At 52.2% G+C, this 21,366-nt stretch overlaps 9 protein-coding genes across 9 annotated transcripts; 2 read left to right on the top strand and 7 right to left on the bottom strand.

The window, feature by feature from the left end:
• Positions 1–295: 295 nt before the first annotated feature.
• Positions 296–1,310, bottom strand: KD926_008541 (uncharacterized protein; the record flags this gene model as incomplete). Its single annotated transcript, XM_053101276.1, has 4 exons — positions 296–449; positions 530–831; positions 894–1,225; positions 1,286–1,310. 4 exons carry the CDS (start codon positions 1,308–1,310, stop codon positions 296–298), a joined length of 813 nt encoding a protein of 270 aa, XP_052955198.1.
• Positions 1,311–3,861: 2,551 nt separating this feature from the next.
• KD926_008540 (electron transfer flavoprotein subunit beta/FixA family protein) lies at positions 3,862–4,912 on the bottom strand (the record flags this gene model as incomplete). Its single annotated transcript, XM_053101275.1, has 3 exons — positions 3,862–3,944; positions 4,011–4,659; positions 4,859–4,912. 3 exons carry the CDS (start codon positions 4,910–4,912, stop codon positions 3,862–3,864), a joined length of 786 nt encoding a protein of 261 aa, XP_052955197.1.
• A 317-nt stretch (positions 4,913–5,229) lies between these two features.
• On the bottom strand, positions 5,230–7,364 carry tah18 (NAPDH-dependent diflavin reductase; the record flags this gene model as incomplete). Its single annotated transcript, XM_053101274.1, has 3 exons — positions 5,230–6,742; positions 6,969–7,144; positions 7,194–7,364. 3 exons carry the CDS (start codon positions 7,362–7,364, stop codon positions 5,230–5,232), a joined length of 1,860 nt encoding a protein of 619 aa, XP_052955196.1.
• Positions 7,365–8,628: 1,264 nt separating this feature from the next.
• KD926_008538 (FAD-binding domain-containing protein) lies at positions 8,629–10,098 on the top strand (the record flags this gene model as incomplete). The annotated part of the gene is made up of 2 exons (XM_053101273.1): positions 8,629–9,075; positions 9,133–10,098. 2 exons carry the CDS (start codon positions 8,629–8,631, stop codon positions 10,096–10,098), a joined length of 1,413 nt encoding a protein of 470 aa, XP_052955195.1.
• Positions 10,099–10,304: 206 nt separating this feature from the next.
• KD926_008537 (DNA-directed RNA polymerase III subunit C31) lies at positions 10,305–11,402 on the bottom strand (the record flags this gene model as incomplete). The annotated part of the gene is made up of 3 exons (XM_053101272.1): positions 10,305–10,687; positions 10,814–11,060; positions 11,292–11,402. The coding sequence occupies 3 exons, from the start codon at positions 11,400–11,402 to the stop codon at positions 10,305–10,307; spliced, it is 741 nt and encodes a 246-aa protein (XP_052955194.1).
• Positions 11,403–11,731: 329 nt separating this feature from the next.
• Positions 11,732–13,684, bottom strand: KD926_008536 (uncharacterized protein; the record flags this gene model as incomplete). Its single annotated transcript, XM_053101270.1, has 1 exon — positions 11,732–13,684. The coding sequence occupies one exon, from the start codon at positions 13,682–13,684 to the stop codon at positions 11,732–11,734; it is 1,953 nt and encodes a 650-aa protein (XP_052955193.1).
• Positions 13,685–13,935: 251 nt separating this feature from the next.
• On the top strand, positions 13,936–15,265 carry KD926_008535 (COP9 signalosome complex subunit 6; the record flags this gene model as incomplete). The annotated part of the gene is made up of 3 exons (XM_053101269.1): positions 13,936–14,206; positions 14,274–14,750; positions 14,820–15,265. The coding sequence occupies 3 exons, from the start codon at positions 13,936–13,938 to the stop codon at positions 15,263–15,265; spliced, it is 1,194 nt and encodes a 397-aa protein (XP_052955192.1).
• A 571-nt stretch (positions 15,266–15,836) lies between these two features.
• Positions 15,837–17,928, bottom strand: KD926_008534 (putative DUF300 domain protein; the record flags this gene model as incomplete). Its single annotated transcript, XM_053101268.1, has 6 exons — positions 15,837–16,769; positions 16,838–16,987; positions 17,055–17,180; positions 17,269–17,566; positions 17,661–17,811; positions 17,886–17,928. The coding sequence occupies 6 exons, from the start codon at positions 17,926–17,928 to the stop codon at positions 15,837–15,839; spliced, it is 1,701 nt and encodes a 566-aa protein (XP_052955191.1).
• A 1,041-nt stretch (positions 17,929–18,969) lies between these two features.
• KD926_008533 (SAP domain protein) lies at positions 18,970–20,868 on the bottom strand (the record flags this gene model as incomplete). Its single annotated transcript, XM_053101267.1, has 1 exon — positions 18,970–20,868. One exon carries the CDS (start codon positions 20,866–20,868, stop codon positions 18,970–18,972), a length of 1,899 nt encoding a protein of 632 aa, XP_052955190.1.
• Between the last annotated feature and the right edge of the window lie 498 nt (positions 20,869–21,366).

Here is a 21,366-nt window from a genome sequence, read left to right as displayed (position 1 = left end):
CCCCCCCCCCCCCCCCCCCCCCCCCCCCCCCCCCCCCCCCCCCCCCCCCCCCCCCCCCCCCCCCCCCCCCCCAGCTAAAAGCACAGATGATGTACAGTCCCGTACGTACGATGCCTCTGAAGTGCGGCGGCCACCGTACCAAGTCTCCTCCATCCATGAGGAATATTAACACAGGTTGCATCCTCCGGGGCATACCCCCAGTCTTTCTCCATTCCAGAATTCTATCTTCCCCATTTTTCGGGCCCAGAAACTCGGGTATTTCCGTTGCTGTTGGTAAGCGAAGTCCCGGGGCAATTTAGTGAAAGCTGACCGAGTGAGTGGTGATGGCCTTAAGAAAACCAAAAGCAAAACAGCCCCGGGGAAATTGACTGATGGGATCTAGGGCTTTAGCATCCGGCCACGGGAGGGGGGAAATCTTGCTTTCCGTGGGCTTAGGCTTTTGGCATTCGCTGTTCAATTGCATCTAGTAATCGATGCATAGCGTTCTTGGCTCTCTCCAAGTCCTTTTCGGTGGAGCCAATGGCTATACCATGGTTCTGTCGCCGGAGCCACAGCGACAGGAAAGCGACGAGATTCGTCGTCATCATCATCATCATCATCATCATCATCATCATCATCATCATCATCATCATCATCATCCTCGTCCCCCTCGCCATGGACAGACTGTGGGATATATGTAGGCTCCATAGTGCTAATCTTCCCACCATCAATGGCCTGAATATAGGCGTCAAGGATAACCTCTAAATGTTTCCATCCGATGTCATCGCTGTAAATTTCGCCTAAGTCAATAATTGGGGTACATAGTACGCTGGAGCCGTTTCCTGATCGAAACTGTGAACTCGGATGAGCATCAACATATACTAGCCCAGCCCAGCCCATCTAGCCGAAAATACCAACATAGGGCCTAGTTCATGACCATTACTTGCGTGAGGTATCATATAGAGAAGAACCAACGCATCCTCCCAAGGGTAAGTCTCATCAAGCATCCATTCCGGGCGTGCTAGATTAGAAACCCAGTAGAAGAGGAAGTGACTGCGATCTTCACTTTCAAGGGCTCGTTTCAGGAATTTCACCAGGTAGGGATCAAATCGATTTTCGAATTCCTTTGGTGGTTGATGCACTTCCCACCAAGTTCGGAATTTCTTGGGTGATTTTCCACTTCCAAACCATCCTCGGTGGAGGATTTCGTTGTGTAATGCAGCACAGCGTTCGTGGTCGATGTGGTCTAGAAGATTAAATTTGAGGTGACCTGACAAACACGAGGCCTATTCTTTTATTCCTGGACCTGCTAGGCCAGGCTGCCCTTGCATCGTGAGATATATATTTTGATCCTTTGGCGGCTGGATTTTTGCGGATCTCAAAGACTATTAGTACGTACCATTAGAAAACCAAGAGTAAGCCCATCCAGGTTGTTCTCACCATGCATTTTCATGGAGAAGATGTGTAGACGAAGAGAAGGTCTGAAGCAGGCAAAGAGGGAGAGGATGGTGACCACTGTGAGCTCGGCTATTGGAAACTACCATTGGCAAATCTTCCTGCTTCTCACCCTCATGTACGTCTAACACCGAGACATTCATTTCTATCATTGTCTTTTAGAAAGATTTGCAACAAGACGAATGTTCCCGAAGTGACACTTTCAAACGACACAAAAAAGTCATTCCTATATATACTACATACATATTGTATAGATAACAGATCCAAAAAGATAGAAACAAAAAAGCCAAAAAAGTATTGACCGACGCAGGGGTCGAACCTGCAATCTCTTGATTCGTAGTCAAGCGCCTTGCCATTGGGCCAGCCGGCCTTAGTTGAAATATCGACACAGAATTTGCTATGATGAGCCTGGCACAAAAAATGAGGGTGGGTGGATGCCGGATGGGGATGGCAGAAAAACGGAGGGCGCCAAGTGGGTCGGCCCGCTAATGCATGACATCATGCAATTTCAAGCGACCGACTCGACCAAACCGACCGCAAACGGCACGTGACCCGACGGCAGTCAACCAGTTCGAGAAGGCGCGACCCTCGGTGTGGTTGGAGTTTGGCAGATTACGTTTTGGGCATTTGCGCCGCGTAGAGCGATCCAGAGCGATTGAAAAATTAGTGGTCTATTCTACTGCAAAACGCGACTACTTATGCTTAATTTTAAATTAGAACGACGTGTTTTGAGTTTGTAGGAATTAGTCTAGAAATCGTCGAGATCGCCAACTCATCAGTTGATGAACTCAATTTGATCGCTTGCGGTTTTGCGGTTATCCCAGCGTTCTCGGCGGTCGACTCGCGGTAGTTTGGACTTTCGACTTCGCACCGCCTGATTCTGCCGGATAATCAATGACACCTAAGAGATCTCCGGTTTCTCGACTCTTCTCAATAGACAATTGAATGGAGCATATGGATTCTTATTTCACTAATACCATAGATCACAGTACACGAAAATCTCTAGATCTATCAACCGTTTCCCTCTACTCCGTACTCATGCAGTGACTCGACCCCCCAAAACTAGCGACAAAGCGGTCCCTAAGGCGGTCAGGTCGACCCGGCGAACAGCGGGTCACCAAAATTTTCTCCGCCCCACCCGCACGCGACATTGGACGTTAGAATCGCACCACTTTTCATCGATGTTCCCCAATGAAGCACCAAAAAAAAAAAAAAAGGTCAAAAATCACAGAAGTGAAAAGCAAAAAGTATTGACCGACGCAGGGGTCGAACCTGCAATCTCTTGATTCGTAGTCAAGCGCCTTGCCATTGGGCCAGCCGGCCTTGGATGAAAATCGGGCAGAATGTTTGATTATATGATGAAATGGATATGACGATTGTCGTGTAGGTGTTGTGTAGAGGGTCAAAATGAGGCGTTGGAGGCTGAATACCATAAGGGAGTGGGTTTTCAGTGTAGGCAAAGTATTAAGGAGCTATAGGATATGCAGCTTGCTGGGTAGATCTATAAGCGATATAAAGTCGGGTTAGAAATGAAGGGGAGCCTTAGTCGGTGTGTATAGGTACAATCGGAGTATAGGTTGATGACATAATAGTGCAGATTATCATATTTATATTCATTGTAGATTTGCTGGAGTATGGAATGCCGTAGATGATCAAGATGAGTAGATTCCGCAGAATAGGAGGGTCATATAGATAGTGGTTTAGGTCTCTCGACCTATAGGAGCTTATATGAATCGGCCATACGGAGTAGAAGGGTAACTATGGAAGGGGTAAAGTGCTCGGTAGATTGCAGTGTCGGGCCTTCCATTTCATATTTGTTGCCATTGAGGCAGCCTTGGTCATATTCTAAGCAACTCGATCAATTCAGATTGCTCGCTGTCCTGACGCAGAAGCAAATGGGACTGGGATACGGAGCGTGCCCTAATAGAATAAGGTTATCAGAAATCAATCCATTTTGGGTTTGAATGAATGTATCGGCTCGATTAGATTCAGAACTGAACTTGAAAGATACAAATGATTCGCAATCCCTACGTAGAGAGAGCAAAAAGAAAGCAAAAAGATTGACCGACGCAGGGGTCGAACCTGCAATCTCTTGATTCGTAGTCAAGCGCCTTGCCATTGGGCCAGCCGGCCTTGGTTGAAATATCGGTGCAGAATTTCAATATATGAAGCTAAAGTAATTAGGGAATACTACCAATGCTTCTTAAAACAAACAGTACTTACATTAGGGGGCTATAGATTAAGTAAATTCCATCTGACTTTAGGCATTGAGTGCAATTGAGTCCCTCACTGTGCTTGTCCCAAAGCCACACCTAAAACCAACAGAAAATAAGGATAAGATCTAAGATTGCCATAAATCTTGCTTATTGGTCATAAACATACAAAAGTCTACTACAGTGTATATCAATCGGTCTACTTCTCTCTCCCTCACAGAGCCCCCAGCTCCTTCAGCTTCGAGACCAGTCCGTTCACATCCTCGACCTTTCCGCCACCCTGGCGGGCGGGAGGTTCTAGACGGAGTCAGCCACCGGGATCTATTGAATTTTTGGGAAATCGATATCCAAGGGAATACATACCGGTCACCTTCAACGTCTTCAATCGTTTCTTATCCTCAACGCCAAAGTCGGCCAGGGTCTTCTTCTCCAATGGCTTCTTCTTGGCCTTCATGATGTTGGGCAGACTGGCATATCGTGGCTCATTCAACCGCAAGTCCGTGGTGATCACCATGGGCAACTGAGCCCGCAGGGTCTCGACACCGCCGTCCACCTCGTGAGTCACCTCGACGGTGCCCTTGTCGTCCTTGACGTCGACCTTGCTGGCCTGCGTGGCCTGAGGCCACCCCAGCAGACCCGCCAGCATCTGACCCGTCTGGCCCTGGTCGCCGTCAATGGCCTGCTTCCCGAGCAGCACCAGGTTGATGTCCTCCTTGTTGACGACCTCCTTCAGCATCTTGGCCACGGTCAGGGGCTCCAGGCCTCCGTCGTTGCTGTCGGCCACGTCGATGTGGAACGCGCGGTCCGCGCCCATGGCCATGGCCGTGCGGAGGGTGTCGGCGCATTTGGCTCCGCCTGCGGAGAGCGCGAGAATGTTGTCGACCTTCAGGGGGCCCTTGCGTTCGCGCAGACGGACGGCCTCTTCGATGGAGAGCTCGTCGAAGGGGTTCAGCGAGTGCTTGACACCGGCGGTTTCGACTCCGGTTTGGGCCTTGTTGATCCGGGGTTTGATCTAGTGGTGTTTGGATTAGTGGTGGATATTTAAATCATTGATTGATGCAAGTTTGCAAGCTTATGCAAGGACAATAGATCCCTCCATTTGACGTCGGCGTTGGTGGTTATACGGATGGTCGGCGTCATGGCACAGATCCGCGGAGGTACAGTGACTCTTTCACCGAGAACGGAGCAACGAGAATTGATCAGAAACTCACCGCATAGTCGATGACCCGCTTGACGGGTACTAGGATTCGAAGACCACTGGCCATTATGAAAGTATTATGAAGAGGTCAACAGCTCACGAGAGAGGAGTCAATGAGAAGGTCTTAGAAATGGGGAGGACCAGCAGAGAGGGGATCAATGAGGAGAGGGTGGAAGAGAAGAGGCCGATTCGACGGTTCCGCGGCAGAAAGCAGGTGACCGGGCGGAGAGGGAGCGCCGACGCGGCCCGACGAGATCCCCTCCGCTTCCAACCGAGGTTACCGCCAAGTAGGCTATGTATGAATTGCATCAGAGTCTATGAACTATTTACATGTCTATTCATAAGGTCTTGTGTATGGTTCAGATCTCTACGGACATGGATCGATCACCACGTTTCTTGCTTGTACCGCCCTATTTTCTCCATACCGATCAAATACTCTTCTGCCTCCTCTCGACTGGTGACCTCTCCTTCTGGCTCTCCTCCACGTTGGAAGGCCTCAGTTAAGGACTCTCGAACAGCTTGTGGCATCCGTCCTGATGATCCGCAGACGTACACGGTACCTGACAGTTCATGCAGGAATTGGTAAAAGAGGCCGAGGTTCTGGCGGATAACATCCTGCACATAGATCTTCTGGCCCTGGTCGCGCGAGAACGCCGTGAATACCTGCAATTTGATCAAGTCGCGCAGCTGTTCCCACTCGTCCTCGAAGAAGTAATCTGAGGCCCGGTTGCGGCCGCCGTAGAGGAGGATGGTCGGTCCGATGGGCGGTTCAGCGCCCTGGTTCTGAAGTTTGTACTCCTTGACGAGCGCCGCCTTCTCCCAAAGCATGGATCGTAAGGGTGCGACTCCAGTGCCGGGGCCTATCAGTACCGTTGTTCCGGTGAGCTGGTTTACGGATGAATTCAAGCCTCCTCGTTGAAGCTGGACTCTCAAGGTACTCCCGGGACGGAGCACGGAAAGATATCTGGTGCAAACGCCCTCCCTGATTCTTTTAATAATGGTTCTGTACTTCACCGTGGCAATCAGTAGTTCAAATTTCGTCCCGCCTTCCGGGGTTCGCTTCAGCTCTCCGCCGCTCGCAATGCTGAACTGCCTCGCCCGAAGAACGGGGAAGACCGAAATGGCATGCTGCCACGGAATCTTGACTGAGTCGAATTCATACAGCAGCTCGATGATGCTACGCCTTGGTCGGGTCGTGTAGTCCCAGAACTCATCCAAGAATTCGGGGTTCGTAAATTCTAGCAGTCGTTCTTTGTGCATTTCATCTTTGGTATAATGGGCTATCGTCGAGAAGAAGGCGCGACGAGGAATGGCTCGGATATCCAAGTAGTCCATCAGCAGCGCTCGCAACGTCAGTTTCGGGTATGCTTCGAGGCCGAGAACAGGAGGAAGATGTTCCTCGTCTACTATTTGCTGGCTATCCCTAGGGACTAGCGAAACGGGCAGGTCGGCTTGCTCCTCCCAGCCCATCATCTTGATCATTGCCTCCACATCGTCGGCGAAGTTTTTCGGCGTGATGGCGAGCATGTCACCTGGGTTGTATGAGACGAAGTCAGGAACGGTCAGCGAGACATGTCGCACGTCTTGCCAGTGTTTCGGCGGCGTCACCCGCTTGTTACCGGTGAGGGTGGCCGCCAAGGTATCTGGGATGGGTCTCAGATCATGATCTAATCTAGTGAGCCCCGGGTACGCATCGGGTTCCACGTGAGCCTCCTGGGTTCCGGGTACAGAGACATCCGTCTGATGATAAGATGTGTCCTGGGCCTGTGGTTGCAGAACCCATTTAGGGGGCAGCTGGGTGTCGTCCGGTATCGGATCCAGTCCTGGCGGTAGTGGATAGGTCTCTAGCAGGTGCTTGCGGAGATCCGTCATCCACGGAAGAAAGGTCCCTTCGAGGCTGTGATATTATTAGGGCCTGGTAGGGGATGTCTCAAGTGAGGTGGAAAACATACCCTTCCGGATGTTGCTGATCGGCTTCCCCGCAAGGATATACCTCGTTTGCTCCCAATTGCTGTAATCTTTTGTTCAATTTGCGCGCAGCCCAATTGAACCTTGAGCAATTTTTTTAAATTTTTTTTTTTAGCTATTGAACCGTAATGTGCAAAAGGAAAAAGTGGACATACTTGGGATACGAGCTGTCCCCCAAACCAAACGAGACGAAATTAACCCCGCTTAGGAATGTGGCGGGGAGCTTCTTCAGCAGCAACGACCGCCAGAACGATCGGGCATTGGCGGGCAGGTCACCCTGACCTGTCGTAGAGAGGGCAAAGATAGTCACATTGTAGGAGCGAAGGTTTTCCTAAATAAAACCCCCAGTTAGCGTGGCTGCTGCATATCCTCGATCTTACGAGAAAACCGACCGGCTTGACATGATTCAACTCGGAGACCTGAGTCACGAAATGCAGGCGCTCAGCCAGCACTCCCAGCTCCTCTGCCACCTCATGGGCATTCCCAGTTTCGGAGCCATAGAGAATGAGAGCAGACCGCTTCTGCAATGTCGGCGTCTGACTCTCCGCCATGCTGCGTATCCTGAGGTTGGTTCGGGGGATTTGGCAATTGTTTGTCGCACCGCCGAAGAACGTTTTAGCCTGCGGATCGGGATGATGTCATCCGCGCCTGAGGTTTCTTAACTATTTTCCATGTCTCCCTCTCTTTCTTTCTCTTCTTCATCTATGGTCAACCCATCTTTCTATCATCCCATTCCAAATCACCGTGAAAGAAGACGGTTCTTATCGCATGATGTCGATCACGAAACAAACCAGCAATGGCCTATGACAGTCCCGTTGCTCGGACACCGGTGCCCGTGCTGACTGGTGATACATCTTGTGCTACGAACTCATGTCCTCTTTCTGCAAGGTTCACCAAATACGACTCGATGATTGATGTATCATCTACGCCACATATCCATTGCAAATCATGATTGCTCCCTCGGACTATATGACTCCCGGGGTTCACGTCCGGAACAAAAACCAACAAACGTATACACAGAAACTGACGAACCATTCATTGGTCATGATCCATGTTCTGCCGCTCTAGATACGACCTATAAATATAAGACAGTGTCCTGTCAGAGACAAACGACTCGAGCCTTGCATCTTCTAGTACAACCCTTCTGCAGCGAGATGTACGCTCACGCACCTTTGACAAGGGCACTGGGCTCTTTTGGCTATGAATATACCTTGCCGCCAGAAATACTGTCGGTGGTCAGGTCTTGAATTTGAATTTTATTCTCTATGCGAGACATGTTCACACGACACTCCGTCGTTAGCGGACTCCATCCGGTATAAATACCCCCTACTCCCGGGAAAGGGCACTCATGCGGTACGGACATCGTTATAATCCATAAAAAATGAACCTCCTGTGTATGTACAGGGCTCTCGCCATCGTTGTGGCGGTGTTACTTTCTAGTACGTCTGCCACCACCACTCCTGATGTGCGCAGCTGTCGTTGTCGATTCAACGAGCCCTGCTGGCCGTCCAGCGGGTCCTGGAATCGTCTCAATGCCTCCATAAATGGCAACTTAATCGCAGTGCGGCCGGTGGGCTATGTGTGCCACGGTGATTTATTCAACCAGGCCGATTGTGATCAGGTAAAGGGGCTGTCAAATAGCACTCTATGGCGAGCTAGTCAGCCAGGTAATCCCTCCTCTAAACAACGCTCACATTAGCGAGTCAACACGCAACAGGCCCTGACAAGCAATAAACAGGTGCCCTTCAATGGACCAACTGGGAGACTTATCCACCGAAGAATGAATCTTGCTATATTGATTCCCCAAAAGATACAATGTGCGGACAGGGGCGAGTTTCTCGCTATGCTGCGGTGGTGGAGACCCCGGAAGATGTGCAAGCCACCCTGAAATTCGTGAGGAAGCACAATATTCGCCTCGTTGTCAAAAACACCGGCCATGACGTGACAGGCAAATCAAGCGCCCCGGATTCTCTGCAGATTGCTACTCATCGGCTCAAAGACATCAAGTACGTGTCTGACTTTGTCCCGAGCGGCGCGAAGGCCCATCATTCCGGCGGACCTGCGGTCACCATGGGTGCAGGCGTAATAGGGTTAGAGCTGAACTCCGCAGGGGCCGCTGGCGGATACCTCGCTATTACAGGTATTTGTAGCACAGTTGGCACTGCGGGAGGATATATCCAAGGTGGTGGCGTATCGGTGCTGAACCGACCTTTTGGATTGGCCTCGGACAATGCTCTCCAGTTCACTGTAGTTACAGCAGATGTAGGTGAACATAGTATGCACTGGCGCGCAAGGTACTGCAACTGACTCAGTGAACAGGGAGATCTGGTCGTGGCCAACGAGTTCCAGAACAAAGATTTGTTCTGGGCCCTCAGAGGCGGCGGCGGCGGCACCTTCGGGGTAGTCATAAACGTGACGATCCGGGTCTATCCAGACATTTCGGCTGTCCATACTCTGTTAACCATTACTCAACCCACCGGGAGCGAGAAGTTCTGGGAAGCCGCTCGCGAGCTCTTCGCTGCGCAGCCTACTCTAGCCGCAGGACGCAACCACGTCCGAATCTCCGTGTACCCAGTCAGCCTTAATGACTCGTCCACGGGAACTCTTGACCTGGAAGCGACCCTGTACAACACCACTGTGACAGCAACAGATGAGAAATTCGCTCCGCTGCGTGAAGCCCTCACCAGGGCTGCTATATCCCATGTATTCCAGTCCGACCACCTCCCCAGTCTCGGCACATACCTAAAGAACCCGCAATACGTCAACGCAGGCGGCATGGGCCACGTCCACGGCTCGGTCCTGGTATCAGAAGACTTCCACCACACAGACGACGCTCCATCAAAGTTAGCTGACACCCTCTCCAAGCTACAAGCAGCACCAGGCAGCACGATTGAAGTCACCACGTTCGGCGGTGGTCAGGTCAAGGCAAACAAGAACATCGTCGATAGTGCTGTGCACCCCGCATGGAGGGAGGCACTAACAGTGATCGATCTATTCGTTAACCTGCCGACGAATTCCAGCTTCGAGATGCAGCGGACGGCTCAGAGTTTCTTGACAGGAGTTCAAATGCCGCTTCTGCTTTCCCTGGAGCCTCGGATGGCGTCGTATGTCAATGGCGCGAATTCTCAGCAGGAGGATTTTCAGTGGCGGTTCTGGGGGGACAACTATAAGCGGCTGTACAAGATCAAGCAGGACTGGGATAAAGATGGGCTGTTTATCTGTACCATGGGTGTTGGAAGTGAAGATTGGGATGAAGAGGGGATGTGTAGGAAGAAGTCCGGGTAATTGCATGGGTCACGCTTGATGAGTGCAAGCAGTCAGACGAAGCATCACATCACTAGCCATTCGGATATCTAGACACAACCGCCGGAATACATATAACATCCCAGCCAACAATACTCCCACTCCCAACCACAGTAAAGAGGAAATAGAGAAAGAAAACAAAAAAGGGTATCAAAAACAAAACTAACAATCCACAAAAAAACAGGAATCTAATACGTATCTTCCTCCCCACCACCACCCCCATCTCCGAACCCATCATCCCCAAACTCATCATCTCCGCCATCAAAGTACTGCTCAGCATTATAATCTCCACCCATCTCATCCTCATCATCCTCGAAATCATCGTCAATGATCTCCTCTTCCTCCTGCCCCTCCTCGTCTTCCAGGAGATCATCGTTCTCAGCCCCTTCCCCGTCCTCGCCGCCTTTCTGCTTCTTCTTTGCGTCATCCTCGTCCTCTTCTTCGTCATCATCTTCGAATCCGCGCTTGATCCCCGATCGCGCTGTTTGGGGGACGTATCCGTCGGCGGAGGCATTGGGTTTGAAGTTTGGTTGGATGGTGGGCCAGAGTTCGCGCGGGAAGAATTTCATCACTAGATACATCGGATTAGCCGTCCTGATTCATTTCACTTCATTTCACTTCATTTCACTCCTATCCAGCCCCTCCCCACCGCTCTCTCAAAGACAGCCAAGAAAAGGACGGGAACAATAATACATACCATAAGCCCTCCCCTTCATCAACGGCAACGCCCTCTTCTTCTTCTGATACCGTCCCGAATAAGACGGCATGCCATGGAACGGATCAAAGGACGCGCGCGCAGCACTGCCCTTTTTCGCGGCCGACGACGCGGCGTCGAGAACGGAGTAGTATGGACCGTCGTGGAACCTGTCGCGCAGGTCCCGGTAGAGGTTCACTTGGAGGAGTTCTCGTTCGGAGAGCGGACGGGCGCGAGGGACGGTGTATTTCTGCATTTTGTTTTATTCGTATCAGTTGCGTGGAGCTTGGTTGTATTTGAGTACTTGAGAGGTGTGGGTTGGATGGTGAGGGGGAAGGAGGGGTTTGGAGATAAGTGGTAGTTGCGACTGGGAGGTGGAAGGTGCCAATCCCATCGTGAAGTGAATTGGCGACCTGACTAGGCTAGACCAGAAGTAAACCAATCCCACCAGCACAGAAGTCAAGCAAACAACGAAACATACAGGGTAGAGAGGGGTCGGCGCGCCATCAGGCTCCCCATTCGGATCGGCATCCCAGGTGAATTCGGCGCCGGGGAGCTTCCTGCCACCCTTTTTGGCTCCAAAGCGGGACATGTTAAGTATATTTAAGAATATATGAACGAGAAAGAAGGACCAAGAATAAATATATCCAAAAGGGAGAAGAGACTGGAGGGATTGAGGCCAAAGTGGAGGAAAATATACAGGATGACAGACGCGCGAGAAAAAAAAGTCCGGCGGAGACGATTCTCACCGCCTTGGGTGAGTGGGGGTGCAGAATACGGTGATGAAGTATAAAAAGGTCCACCATAACTTAACGTCACATCATGATATTTGATTGAATAGAAAAGGTATCCGAATGAGAGAAAAAAGAAGAAAGAAACAGTGTTAGAATCACAAATGTCCCAGAGTATCTAAAATCCACCTCACAAACCAACAGTCTCCACCCGACTTCCGTTTTGTGTGACAGGTCCCCACGGCCCTTCATTCACTCGCTGCTTGAGTGTTCGCACGATGTCCTCGAACCCTGGCACCTCTCCGTTCATATCATTGAGTCCCTCATATAGGGCCACTAAAACCTCATATTTCGCGGTAGCAACCTTCCACACGACATTCTGCGGATCTGCGGCTCCACCGCCGACGAACTCGGCATAAGAGCGGGGTGGCTTGAACAGGTACGGTAGCAGCGTAGTCAGTGCCGGTGGTGTCAGTGCTGCCCACACACCCGTAGCAGGCAGAACTCCTTGCGTGGCGGGCGAGAGATTGCCCAGGCCTTGCTCCGATGGGAGCTGATACCGAGTAGTTCCGGGGACGGACGAGATCACGTCGCCGGACAATTCCTGCCAGTTGGCGGTGATGATGCTCTTCATGAACGAGATCGCCGCGAGAAAAACGTCTTTCATGACCAACAGATCTGCCGCAGCTACAATGTCCGCCCAGAAATTAGCGCGATGGTTCAAGTACATGAAGTACAGGGCCCGCGCCGCGGCGGCTTCTTTGTGCCAGTCCGTGGCGGTTTGGCCGGACGTGTTCAGCTCCATGGAATCGGCCAGGTCCAGTTTCGGGGGTCCATGAAGGATCTTGCTCAATGCATCTAATGCCTCCTTGTTGGCTGGGCTGGAGGGTAGCGCAAGCACGGGATTCAAGCCTTGCCTGCTGGCCTCAACTAGCATCACGCGAGGAAGACAGGACAGCACATTCAGCTGTCCACTCGGTGCGGGCCCATGCGCCCACTGAGCCGACGAGATCGCCACTGACGCCGAAATCCGAGACAAGATTTGGTTCAACAAGCTTTGAGGGTTCTGCAAGAAATGATTAGGGTACAATTCGGCATACTGCGCCACGTAAGCCATGATCGGCCCGCACAGGTAATTCAGATCCACGGGGTCGAGTTTCGATTCATCCAGATAGTAGCCTAGGAGGGTAGAATGGAGGCTGTGAGCGATAAGGAAGTCGAGAGCGGGTGAGGAAAACGTGGATGCCGACTGGACAAACGTGCGCGCCGTCAAACCGGGGGCATCGATCTCTAGGAGCTCATGGAAGAATTTCAGTAGAGTCATGTGCATCAGCACATCATTCTGCTCGACCATCTGACAGGCAGCAAAGTGCAAAAGACTTTGACTGTTGTACTTGGCCTCGACTTCTGGCACCTGAGAGCTGGAGATGGTATCCCATCGCAGCCGACCCGCTTTGACCAGGAAGCCCATCAGCCGGCCCTGAGCCAATGTCTTCTCGCGCTTCGGCAGACTCCCGGGACCGTTATCGCTCAAAGAGCAGAACGAGAACAGACGACCGTACACGTCTTTATCAGTGAAGAGTCTCCGCCACACGAGGCCCTGTCCTCCTCCCACCTCGTCGCTTTCATGAGGGATCCCATTCTCCAATGGACTGGCTAGATCGATCTCCAAAAGAGCCCATATCGCATCCAGGGCGGCTTGCGCGACAGCCGTAGACGAGGTCGACAGCCAGAGATCCACGAGGGAAGCAACCAGTTCTGAGTCCCCGGCGACAATCGCGGCGTCACTAGGGACCTTGCCCGCTTTGCTCAGCAGAGAAAGGGCCAGTAAGTTGATAGGCGGCGACGGGGCTTTTAATCCCGCGATGAAGTCAATCGGAGGATCGACGGAGCGGAGCTCGGTGAAGCCAAAGTAAGCTGTAGCTTTGATTCCTAGGGTGGTAATCGGAGTCGGATCCTCCTGGAGAACCGGCAATAGCTGCGATATCTGGGTGAGAAGGGTGGCGGGGACTTTGCGGTCCGCGGTCTCTGTCAGCTCCAACTTTAGCTTGTCAAGGAGGGGGTGGTCCAGAGGCGTGGTCGGATCATTCTGGATCTTTTGGAGATGAAGCTTCACCTCGTCGTACGAAGAAGGGACCGCCATGATGCCCGACGTCTACAGGAATTGACGAGATGAGAAGAAGTCGAGGAAGTTGACGAGTGCCTTCGACGGCGGGGAAGCCGAGGGGGAATGCAAACAAGGCAAACCAAAACAACGGTAGCTTCTCCGCTCCGCCTTGGAGGGCATCTGCAGCTCACTTCTTCGCTACTTTGCTTCGAACCCGTCACATCTTCTTTTTCTTCTGTCTTTTCTTCTTGAATTGTCTGTGTTTTTATTTATTTTACTGGATCACCATGGAGGAGCAACGCAGTTCTCTTCTTTCCCAGAAATCCTCGGACTCGGGACTCCACATCCAGCTCCATCCGCTGATACTTCTCACTATCTCCGACCACATCACTCGTCATGCGGCACGAGGTCAACAAGGTCCGATTATTGGGGCCCTTTTAGGACAGCAGAACGGCCGTCAAATTACTCTGGAGAATGCGTTTGAATGCATCGTGGTGGAGGGCCCGAACGGCGAGGCACAGCTATCACAGGACTGGTTCATCGAGCGAGTGAAGCAGCGTATGGTACCCCCGCGACTGATCGACCTCTACATCGTTCATTTTTACTAACAATGTGCCACGAACAGTCAAGGATGTCCACAAAGTCCCAGCCCTCGACCTCGTCGGCTGGTGGTCAACAGCCCCTCCGTCCGGCCCCGACGACTCCCATCTCCCCATCCATCGGCAGATCCTCCAAGACCACAATGAATCCGCCGTGTTCCTCGCTTTCCATCCATCCCAAGTGCAGGGGGCATCCTCACGCGGTGGGAAACTACCGCTGACGATCTACGAGAGCGTATACGAGGGAGAGAACGCCGCAGAAGGCGGCAAGGCTATGCAGGTGGACGGCGAAGAACAGTCGCTGAACATTCGATTCCGGGAACTACCGTACTTTGTCGAAACCGGAGAGGCCGAGATGATCGGGATTGATACCGTTGCTCGAAGCGCGACGAATGCTGCTCCGATTGAATCGAGCACCGGCGGTACCGGCGAGTCGCAGAAGAAGCAATCTCAGGGTAAAGAGCAGACGGACATCCACGTGCTTTCACAGGAGGATGAAGAACGTAAGCATATCTCCCTCTCTCTATATCCTACAAACTTATACTCCGTAACTACTAACACACCCCACATAGTCATCGCCAACCTCAACACCCGAATCAACGCAATCCGAGCCCTCGAGTCTCGAATCTCCCTCATCAAATCCTACCTCTCCAGCATATCCACCCCAGAACAATCAAACCCCTCCAACCCGACCTCTTCCGACACCAAACCCGCAGCAGTCCTCTCACACCCCATCCTCCGCAACATCAACTCCCTCCTCTCGCACCTCTCGCTCCTCAGCCCGCAAGAACAAAGCGCCTTCTCCGAGGAAGTCCTCGCCCAGAGCAACGACGTCCACCTCGTCGCGCTCCTCGGCCAACTGAGTCAGAGCATCAGCAGCATGCGCGAACTAGGCAGAAAATCCGCCATCATGAACAATGTGCGTCGGAATATGCTCTCGCGGAAGACGCAACTCGCTGTGCAGAATCGGTTCGATGATGACTTTTTTGCTTCCCGGGATGGCCTTACGCATGCGTAAGCCAGACACGGGGAGGAGTTGTGGCCCTTAGGCTGGATTAGTCTGGTAGGCAAGGTAATGCTAGAGTGATGAGTAGTCTAGATGAGCTTCGAAAATGACCGGCGTTGGGTGTCCCTAGAGCAGGTACTTGATTTTGATTATGATGAGAAATGAAAGATCCAATATTAAATCAAAGGCTGGATTCAATGTCCTTCATTCCGTACCAATTCCCTATCTATCCAACAAAACAGTATGACAGTAAAGAATTCCGACGATTTTCAATCAAAAGGCTCTGCAGTCAGAAAGAGAGCAAAAAAGAGAAAAATGCAAGAGGCAATCCACCCATGATATCATTGAAGTATGTACAAGAAGCAAAAGAAAAGAAAGGCGGAATCCCAAGGCATAGATAAAACAGGGTATAGACAACCAAAACAACCAGCAAGCAATACATAAAAACGAAGAAACTAACGGTAAGTTCGTCTCGACCATAAGAAGGGATCTCATCCCATCCGTTCCCGTATAAATCCATCAATCAGTCAGTCAGTCAAAAGTCCAGAATATAGATAAACTAGACCCGGCAGTCTAGCCAGTACTATGAGTGAGGATATCGTTGGATGGAAGGGTCACTGTCGTGATGTTGTGGAGGTGGGCAATATGTGTCTGGGAGAGGAATGGGAGCTTGTTCTTGTAGCTCATCGGAGGGGTATGGAGCGGTATTGGTATTTATGGTGATAGCAGGGGGGTAGTTTTGAGATGTGAGATTCTGGCTCGGCAGTTGATTGTTCGGGTGCTGCTCAACGGGGGAATGATCGAGCATCGATTGCTCCGGCATCATGTTCATGTAAGGGTTGTGGAAACGGTCCTCATAGGGTGAGTACGGCTGCGGAGAGTGCATGCCCGGCTCGAGCAGGGAGATGGCGCTGAGTCGGTTATGGTTGTAAAAGCGGCTATCGTTTTCCTCATAACTCGGCGGCATCATGGACAAGTCCGTCGGGGAGTGCGAGGCAGGGTTAGGCTGCGCGTTGAACAGGAGTCCGTCGTCTTCGTCGTCGGGTGAGGTGCCATATCTACCGGCGGTATTGGTGCGACGGCCGCCAGCGATCGAGGCCCCGGCTCCGGCTGTCGTGACGGGGGTGCCGCCGTTGGAACTGAGGCCGATTCCTTCAGTGGAGGTCTGGTAGCTGGGGTCCATGGTGCGTCTCTTGCGACCCACGAATAGCCATCGAAAACTCCGGGCTACGGACCGAATGAGATCCATCGGGTTGAAGGTGTCTCCGAGAGCGCGCAATCCAAACCGGCCGCCTTGGTACGTCGCCTTGCCGTTTCCGTAAAAGTCGGTGACCTCGGCTGGGTGAGGGTTTTTGATGGAATACGGCTGCCATGCGAATGACCACAGGTGCAGAACCGCGAAGATGGCCATTTCCATGGAGATCAAGAAATTGGGGAGTCCCACTTTCAGGTCACTGGCGTGGAGCTTCTTGGTCGCCTTGATGGCCCCGGCGGAGAAGAGAAAGGATATCATAATCTGCGCGATAGAATGAGCCGAGGCTTCGCAAACGGGTGACATGTAAGGAAGCAGTGTCTGCGACTTACCGATTGCCAGAACGAAAGGAAAATCACCAGCTTGATCGAGAGAATCTTCAAAAATGGTCGATGTTGGCTAATGTCGTCCTTGACCTGGATATAGAACTGGATGAGGCAGTACATGGCGATACTGACGGCGATACACTCGACAGCCATCACCTGTCAATACAAAGTCCAGTTAGTAAGGTCCCACGCTGCAAAAGCAAAGTCACAGAGAAAGGCGTACCCAGATATGCGCGAACTTCGGATTCAGCGTTTCCTCGCAATAGACGTTGCCCTTTTGTGTGAGCACCGCGACGATAGTCATGAGCACACGCAAAAGACAATACTGGAAGACACCGACCCAAACAACCTGTTCAACAATTCCTCATTAGCCTCACTCCCGTTGACAAGTCGCCATACACAGGCGACCGCAAGGACAGGCGACCGGGTTATCTTACGTTAAACCAGGTCAGCCCGCTCCGCGGCGTGCGCCAGATTCCATGTTCCCCGCCCCAGACTTTTTGCAGCCAGTTCATTGGCCATACCCACGGCTTGGGCTCGATTCCGCGGAAGTAATCCTTTTGACTATGGAGGTCCGGCGCGATGTAGTGGCAGAGAAGGGAGAAGAAAGCGGCGATCGTGAAAGCTTCGTAGCAGTCGCCGAGCACGGTGAAATAGACGTTTTTCTTGTAGTAATAGGTTCCGAGCCATGAGACGAGGGAGTAGACGGGGATCATGAGAAGAATGCGGATGACACTGGTATCGCCAGAGAATTATTAGTCCAGCGCGACAATGACCACAGGAAAGGAGTCGGCGATCGGATAACTGAACGAAGAAAAGGAGAACTCACTGGCGTTGCTCTGTGGGTTTGCTGTAGTGAGTGGCATGGCACATAATCAAAAAGAATGAAATACAGGCCCCGGTGATGGCGAAAACACCTCCGGCAATCAAGCAGAGGGTGTGAAATGTAAGACCGCCATTCCACAATTCTACCTCGTGAACTGTTCACAACGAAAGGCCGGTCAGTCAGACAGATTTATCCCGCGGGGAATGGGGTTCGGAAGGAGCGGCGTACTGGTCTCATTTTCTAACGTCGAATCACACTGTGGCCAGCCCATTCTAGCGGCAATGAGGGAGGCCGAAGATGGTGATGACAGGCCTCAAGGAGAGTGGTGTTTAAGAGTTTTTGGGGGAAAAGAGAAAGATCGTCGGGCCGCAGAATTAATGGTTCTGATGGATGAAAGACAGCATATAATAAGAATTGGAGGAATTAGATTCAATGGCGTTGGGGCGATCGCTATCTTATCCACTAGTCGAGTCTTGTCCCGGAGCGGATCAGCCCCTGGATCCAACGCTGTCTTTTCCTGGGTTCTCTGGTTCCTGGGACCTGGCTTCTTGAGTTCTTTTAGTTTCCCCCTGACGAATGGCGCTATTCTGTTTTCCCATTGGCGTGAGCACTGAGCCGTCCTCAGCTAATGGGCAGGTTGCGTCAACCACCGGCTTGGCGGCAAAACAGACACTTGGGACAGACAGTTCAGGCAGGACTGTGTTTGGAATTTTCAAACTGTGGATGGGGTGAGACAAGCACTGATGGCTGAAATTAGAAACACACGAATGCAAAACGTGGCGGTGTCGATTGAAGAGGAGAAAATGCATCCAGACGCATTTTGACGGGTGGACGGAAGCTGCTGCGCCTCAGGAACCAATTTTCAGCCCTAACAGAGCGACACAGCGACGTTTATTCGACGACTCTCTACTTACAGGGAAAAAGAAAGCCAAGCTTTGGACAAGACTTGACAAGCATTCCGCAGGAACCAACCAGGGTATCAATACTGTCTATTTTTTTCTACCCTCGACTCTCGACACAGAACGTTCCTATTGCACATAAGTCCAGGTCATTCAAGTATAAGTACATCCATCCATCCCTTGTATTTTAGTTACAGTTGCCTCGACATAATCCGGCTGTTTGTTTTTTAGTTTCTCCAATAAAGTCAGGTCAAATCCCCAAGATACACCGGTCCGCCCCCATAGATCAAAGCAACCATGCCCGAACTGCAATTCTCCTATACTCTAAGTGTCGAGTTGGAGGGAAAGGACGTAGATAGAAAAGAGGAAAGAAAGAAAGGTTAAGGATACATAAATAAAGGTACAGATAGACATCAATGATATCGGCCGCGTCGATCGTCTCTCCATGAATCGCCAAATCCACGACCTCGTCCCCGTCCGCGACCGCCTCGACCGCGGCCACCTCGGGGTGGGAAGTCTGGACCGTGATCAACGAACAAGTCTCCATCCTCGAAGGTGATGCGCCGGGGTTCGTCCCCTCCGCGACGCGGAAACGAGCCCTTTCGAAGAAGATCGTCGAATCGGTCTAAACGGCGGTCGGCTACTGATCGCGGAACGGGGAGATAGTAGAGTTTAGGTTTCGTAGTTGTGGACATGAAAAGATCATCGAGCGGTTTGAAGCCCTGCCCAGGCCGAGGCTTGCTGTCGGCTTCGCTGTGACCGCTCGGACGTCGACTAGGATCGCCCATCTCTGCACGAGGTCCTGAAGGCGGAGGGCGAGAGAATTCGGCCTGTTCGCGACCGCGTGGGGCTTGGGGAGCAGCGCTTCGGGGATCGATCTCCTCTAGGACTGCCTCGACGCCGTCATCCGTTCGGTCATACTTCACTTCCCACCGGGGTGGAGGGCCGCCGCGTCGTCGCGATCCTTCCTCGAGATCGACCCATTCCTGCAGCTTGTTCTCAGGGATGAAATCCACAAAGAGAGTTTTGCGGTTGCGTTCGTTGGGCCAAACGGTGTTGTGAAGAGCGGCGCGAACGCGGGAAGCTGCAGAGACACTGACGAAGCTTACAAAGCAGTGCGTTTTGATCGAGTCGAGGTAGAAATCCGTGATCATGTCGGGATCCTGGGAGCCACCGGGAGGGGATGCCAGGGTGAGTAGGTGACTTTTGAGAGCGTTCGGCTGGAGCGGGCGCATGAGGCCATCTACATAAAGTGCCGGGGTGGCCACATGCTTCGCCGGCTCAACCGTGTCGTCGTCCATTGCATCCTCCGGGGGAGGTGATGCTGCGCGGGGTTCGGCCTCCGGGGCGGCGAAAAGGCCTTTGAAGCGAACATCTTGTTTCGCCGGGGCATCTTTTTTAGTGGGAGTATCTTCGGGGACAGGCTCGTTGGGCTTTCCGTCTTGGGCTTCATGTTGGTCTGGCGAGGGTTTCTGTTCAGGCTCGGCGTCGGCACCTTTCTCGGCTGCCTCTTGCGATTCGGGAACGCCTTCGTCCTGCTGGGCGCCCTCGTCGACATCCATCGAGTCCTTGTCTTCCGGTAGGGTGACTTTAGTTTCTTCATTTTCCGCCTTCGCCTTTTTGTGCGCGAGCGCTTCGGGGGTAGGAATGGGGCTTTGGCTGCGGCGTTTGCGCTTGCGACGATCCTCTAGAACTTCCTCGGGAGCTAGAGGTGTAGACAACCCCGTGTTCGCCTCCGAGATCTGAGGGACGGCTAACGCGACAGCTTCGGTAGCCTTGGGCTGCTGTGTTTCTTCCTCTGCGGCTGGCTGCTTGGCATCAGTACTCCCGGGAGCCTGCTCAACCGGGTGCGCCGAAGCTTCTCGTTCATCTTCTTGGGGAGCTTGAGCTGGAGGGGCCTGAGCTTCAGGAGCTTCAGGAGCTTGTGGCGGCTGCTCGGCGGGTTGATCGACAGCTGGAGTCTCTTCGGCAGGTTTTTCCTCAGCTGGTGGCTCGCCATTCTGGTAATGGGCCTCCTCTTGTTGTAGCGGTTCCTGCAGAGATTCTTCAGGTTTGTGATCGTGGGACTCGGTCGTGTCGTCCGCTGTGGGTTCCGGTGCTTCTTGCTGAGGTTCGACCGGTTGTGCGTCCTCCTGAGACGTATCTTCCGCGTCAACAGGCGCCTCACTCACGGGCTCACTTTCGCCTTTCGCATCCTCCTCCAGCAGCCTGTCAATGAAGTTCTGTTTGACTCGGAGGCCGGTCTGCGGAATGCCGCGCCGCTTCAGCTCGGCCTTCAAATCGGTCACTTTCCATTTCGAGTAGTCGGTCATTGCGAAAAATTAATGCGCGATATTGAGGCGTGGGACCATATAGGAGAAATATTGAGGTGTTGTATGGGGAGTTAAGCGGGGATCGAGACGGTCATTGTTCGCGATGCGATGCCCCTGCGGTCGGAGGAGCCCAAGTCTTTCCTCGACGGAAATGATGTAGTGCGCTAGTCCGGCTGCGGTTAGCGTGTCTGTGGCTTTGGCCTGTTTGGGTTTAGCGTGTCATGGGAGGAACTGGTGTTAATAATCAGTCTGCATGCGGTTAGACCAGCCTGATCGGGTTTGGCTTCCACGTGCCGTTGCTCTCTTTGTCTAGACTCTAGGTAGAGGGCATCTTTGTTCGATGTTACACGGTCAGGTATAATATCGCAGCATTATGAGACATATGCAATGCTTACACCATGTCTGTTCAATCTAGCTTCACATACTTACAACAAACACAGAAGCGAGAGATCTCGGATCATACACACATCGACAGATAGATCTCGAGACACCCCGCCT

The sequence above is a fragment of the Aspergillus affinis genome (genome assembly GCF_023601865.1).
Source record: "Aspergillus affinis strain CMG 70 chromosome Unknown NODE_56_length_205077_cov_90_699902, whole genome shotgun sequence".
Classification (NCBI taxonomy): domain Eukaryota; kingdom Fungi; phylum Ascomycota; class Eurotiomycetes; order Eurotiales; family Aspergillaceae; genus Aspergillus; species Aspergillus affinis.
Note: the sequence above shows the minus strand (reverse complement) of the source record. Positions and strands in the feature narration are given on the sequence as shown.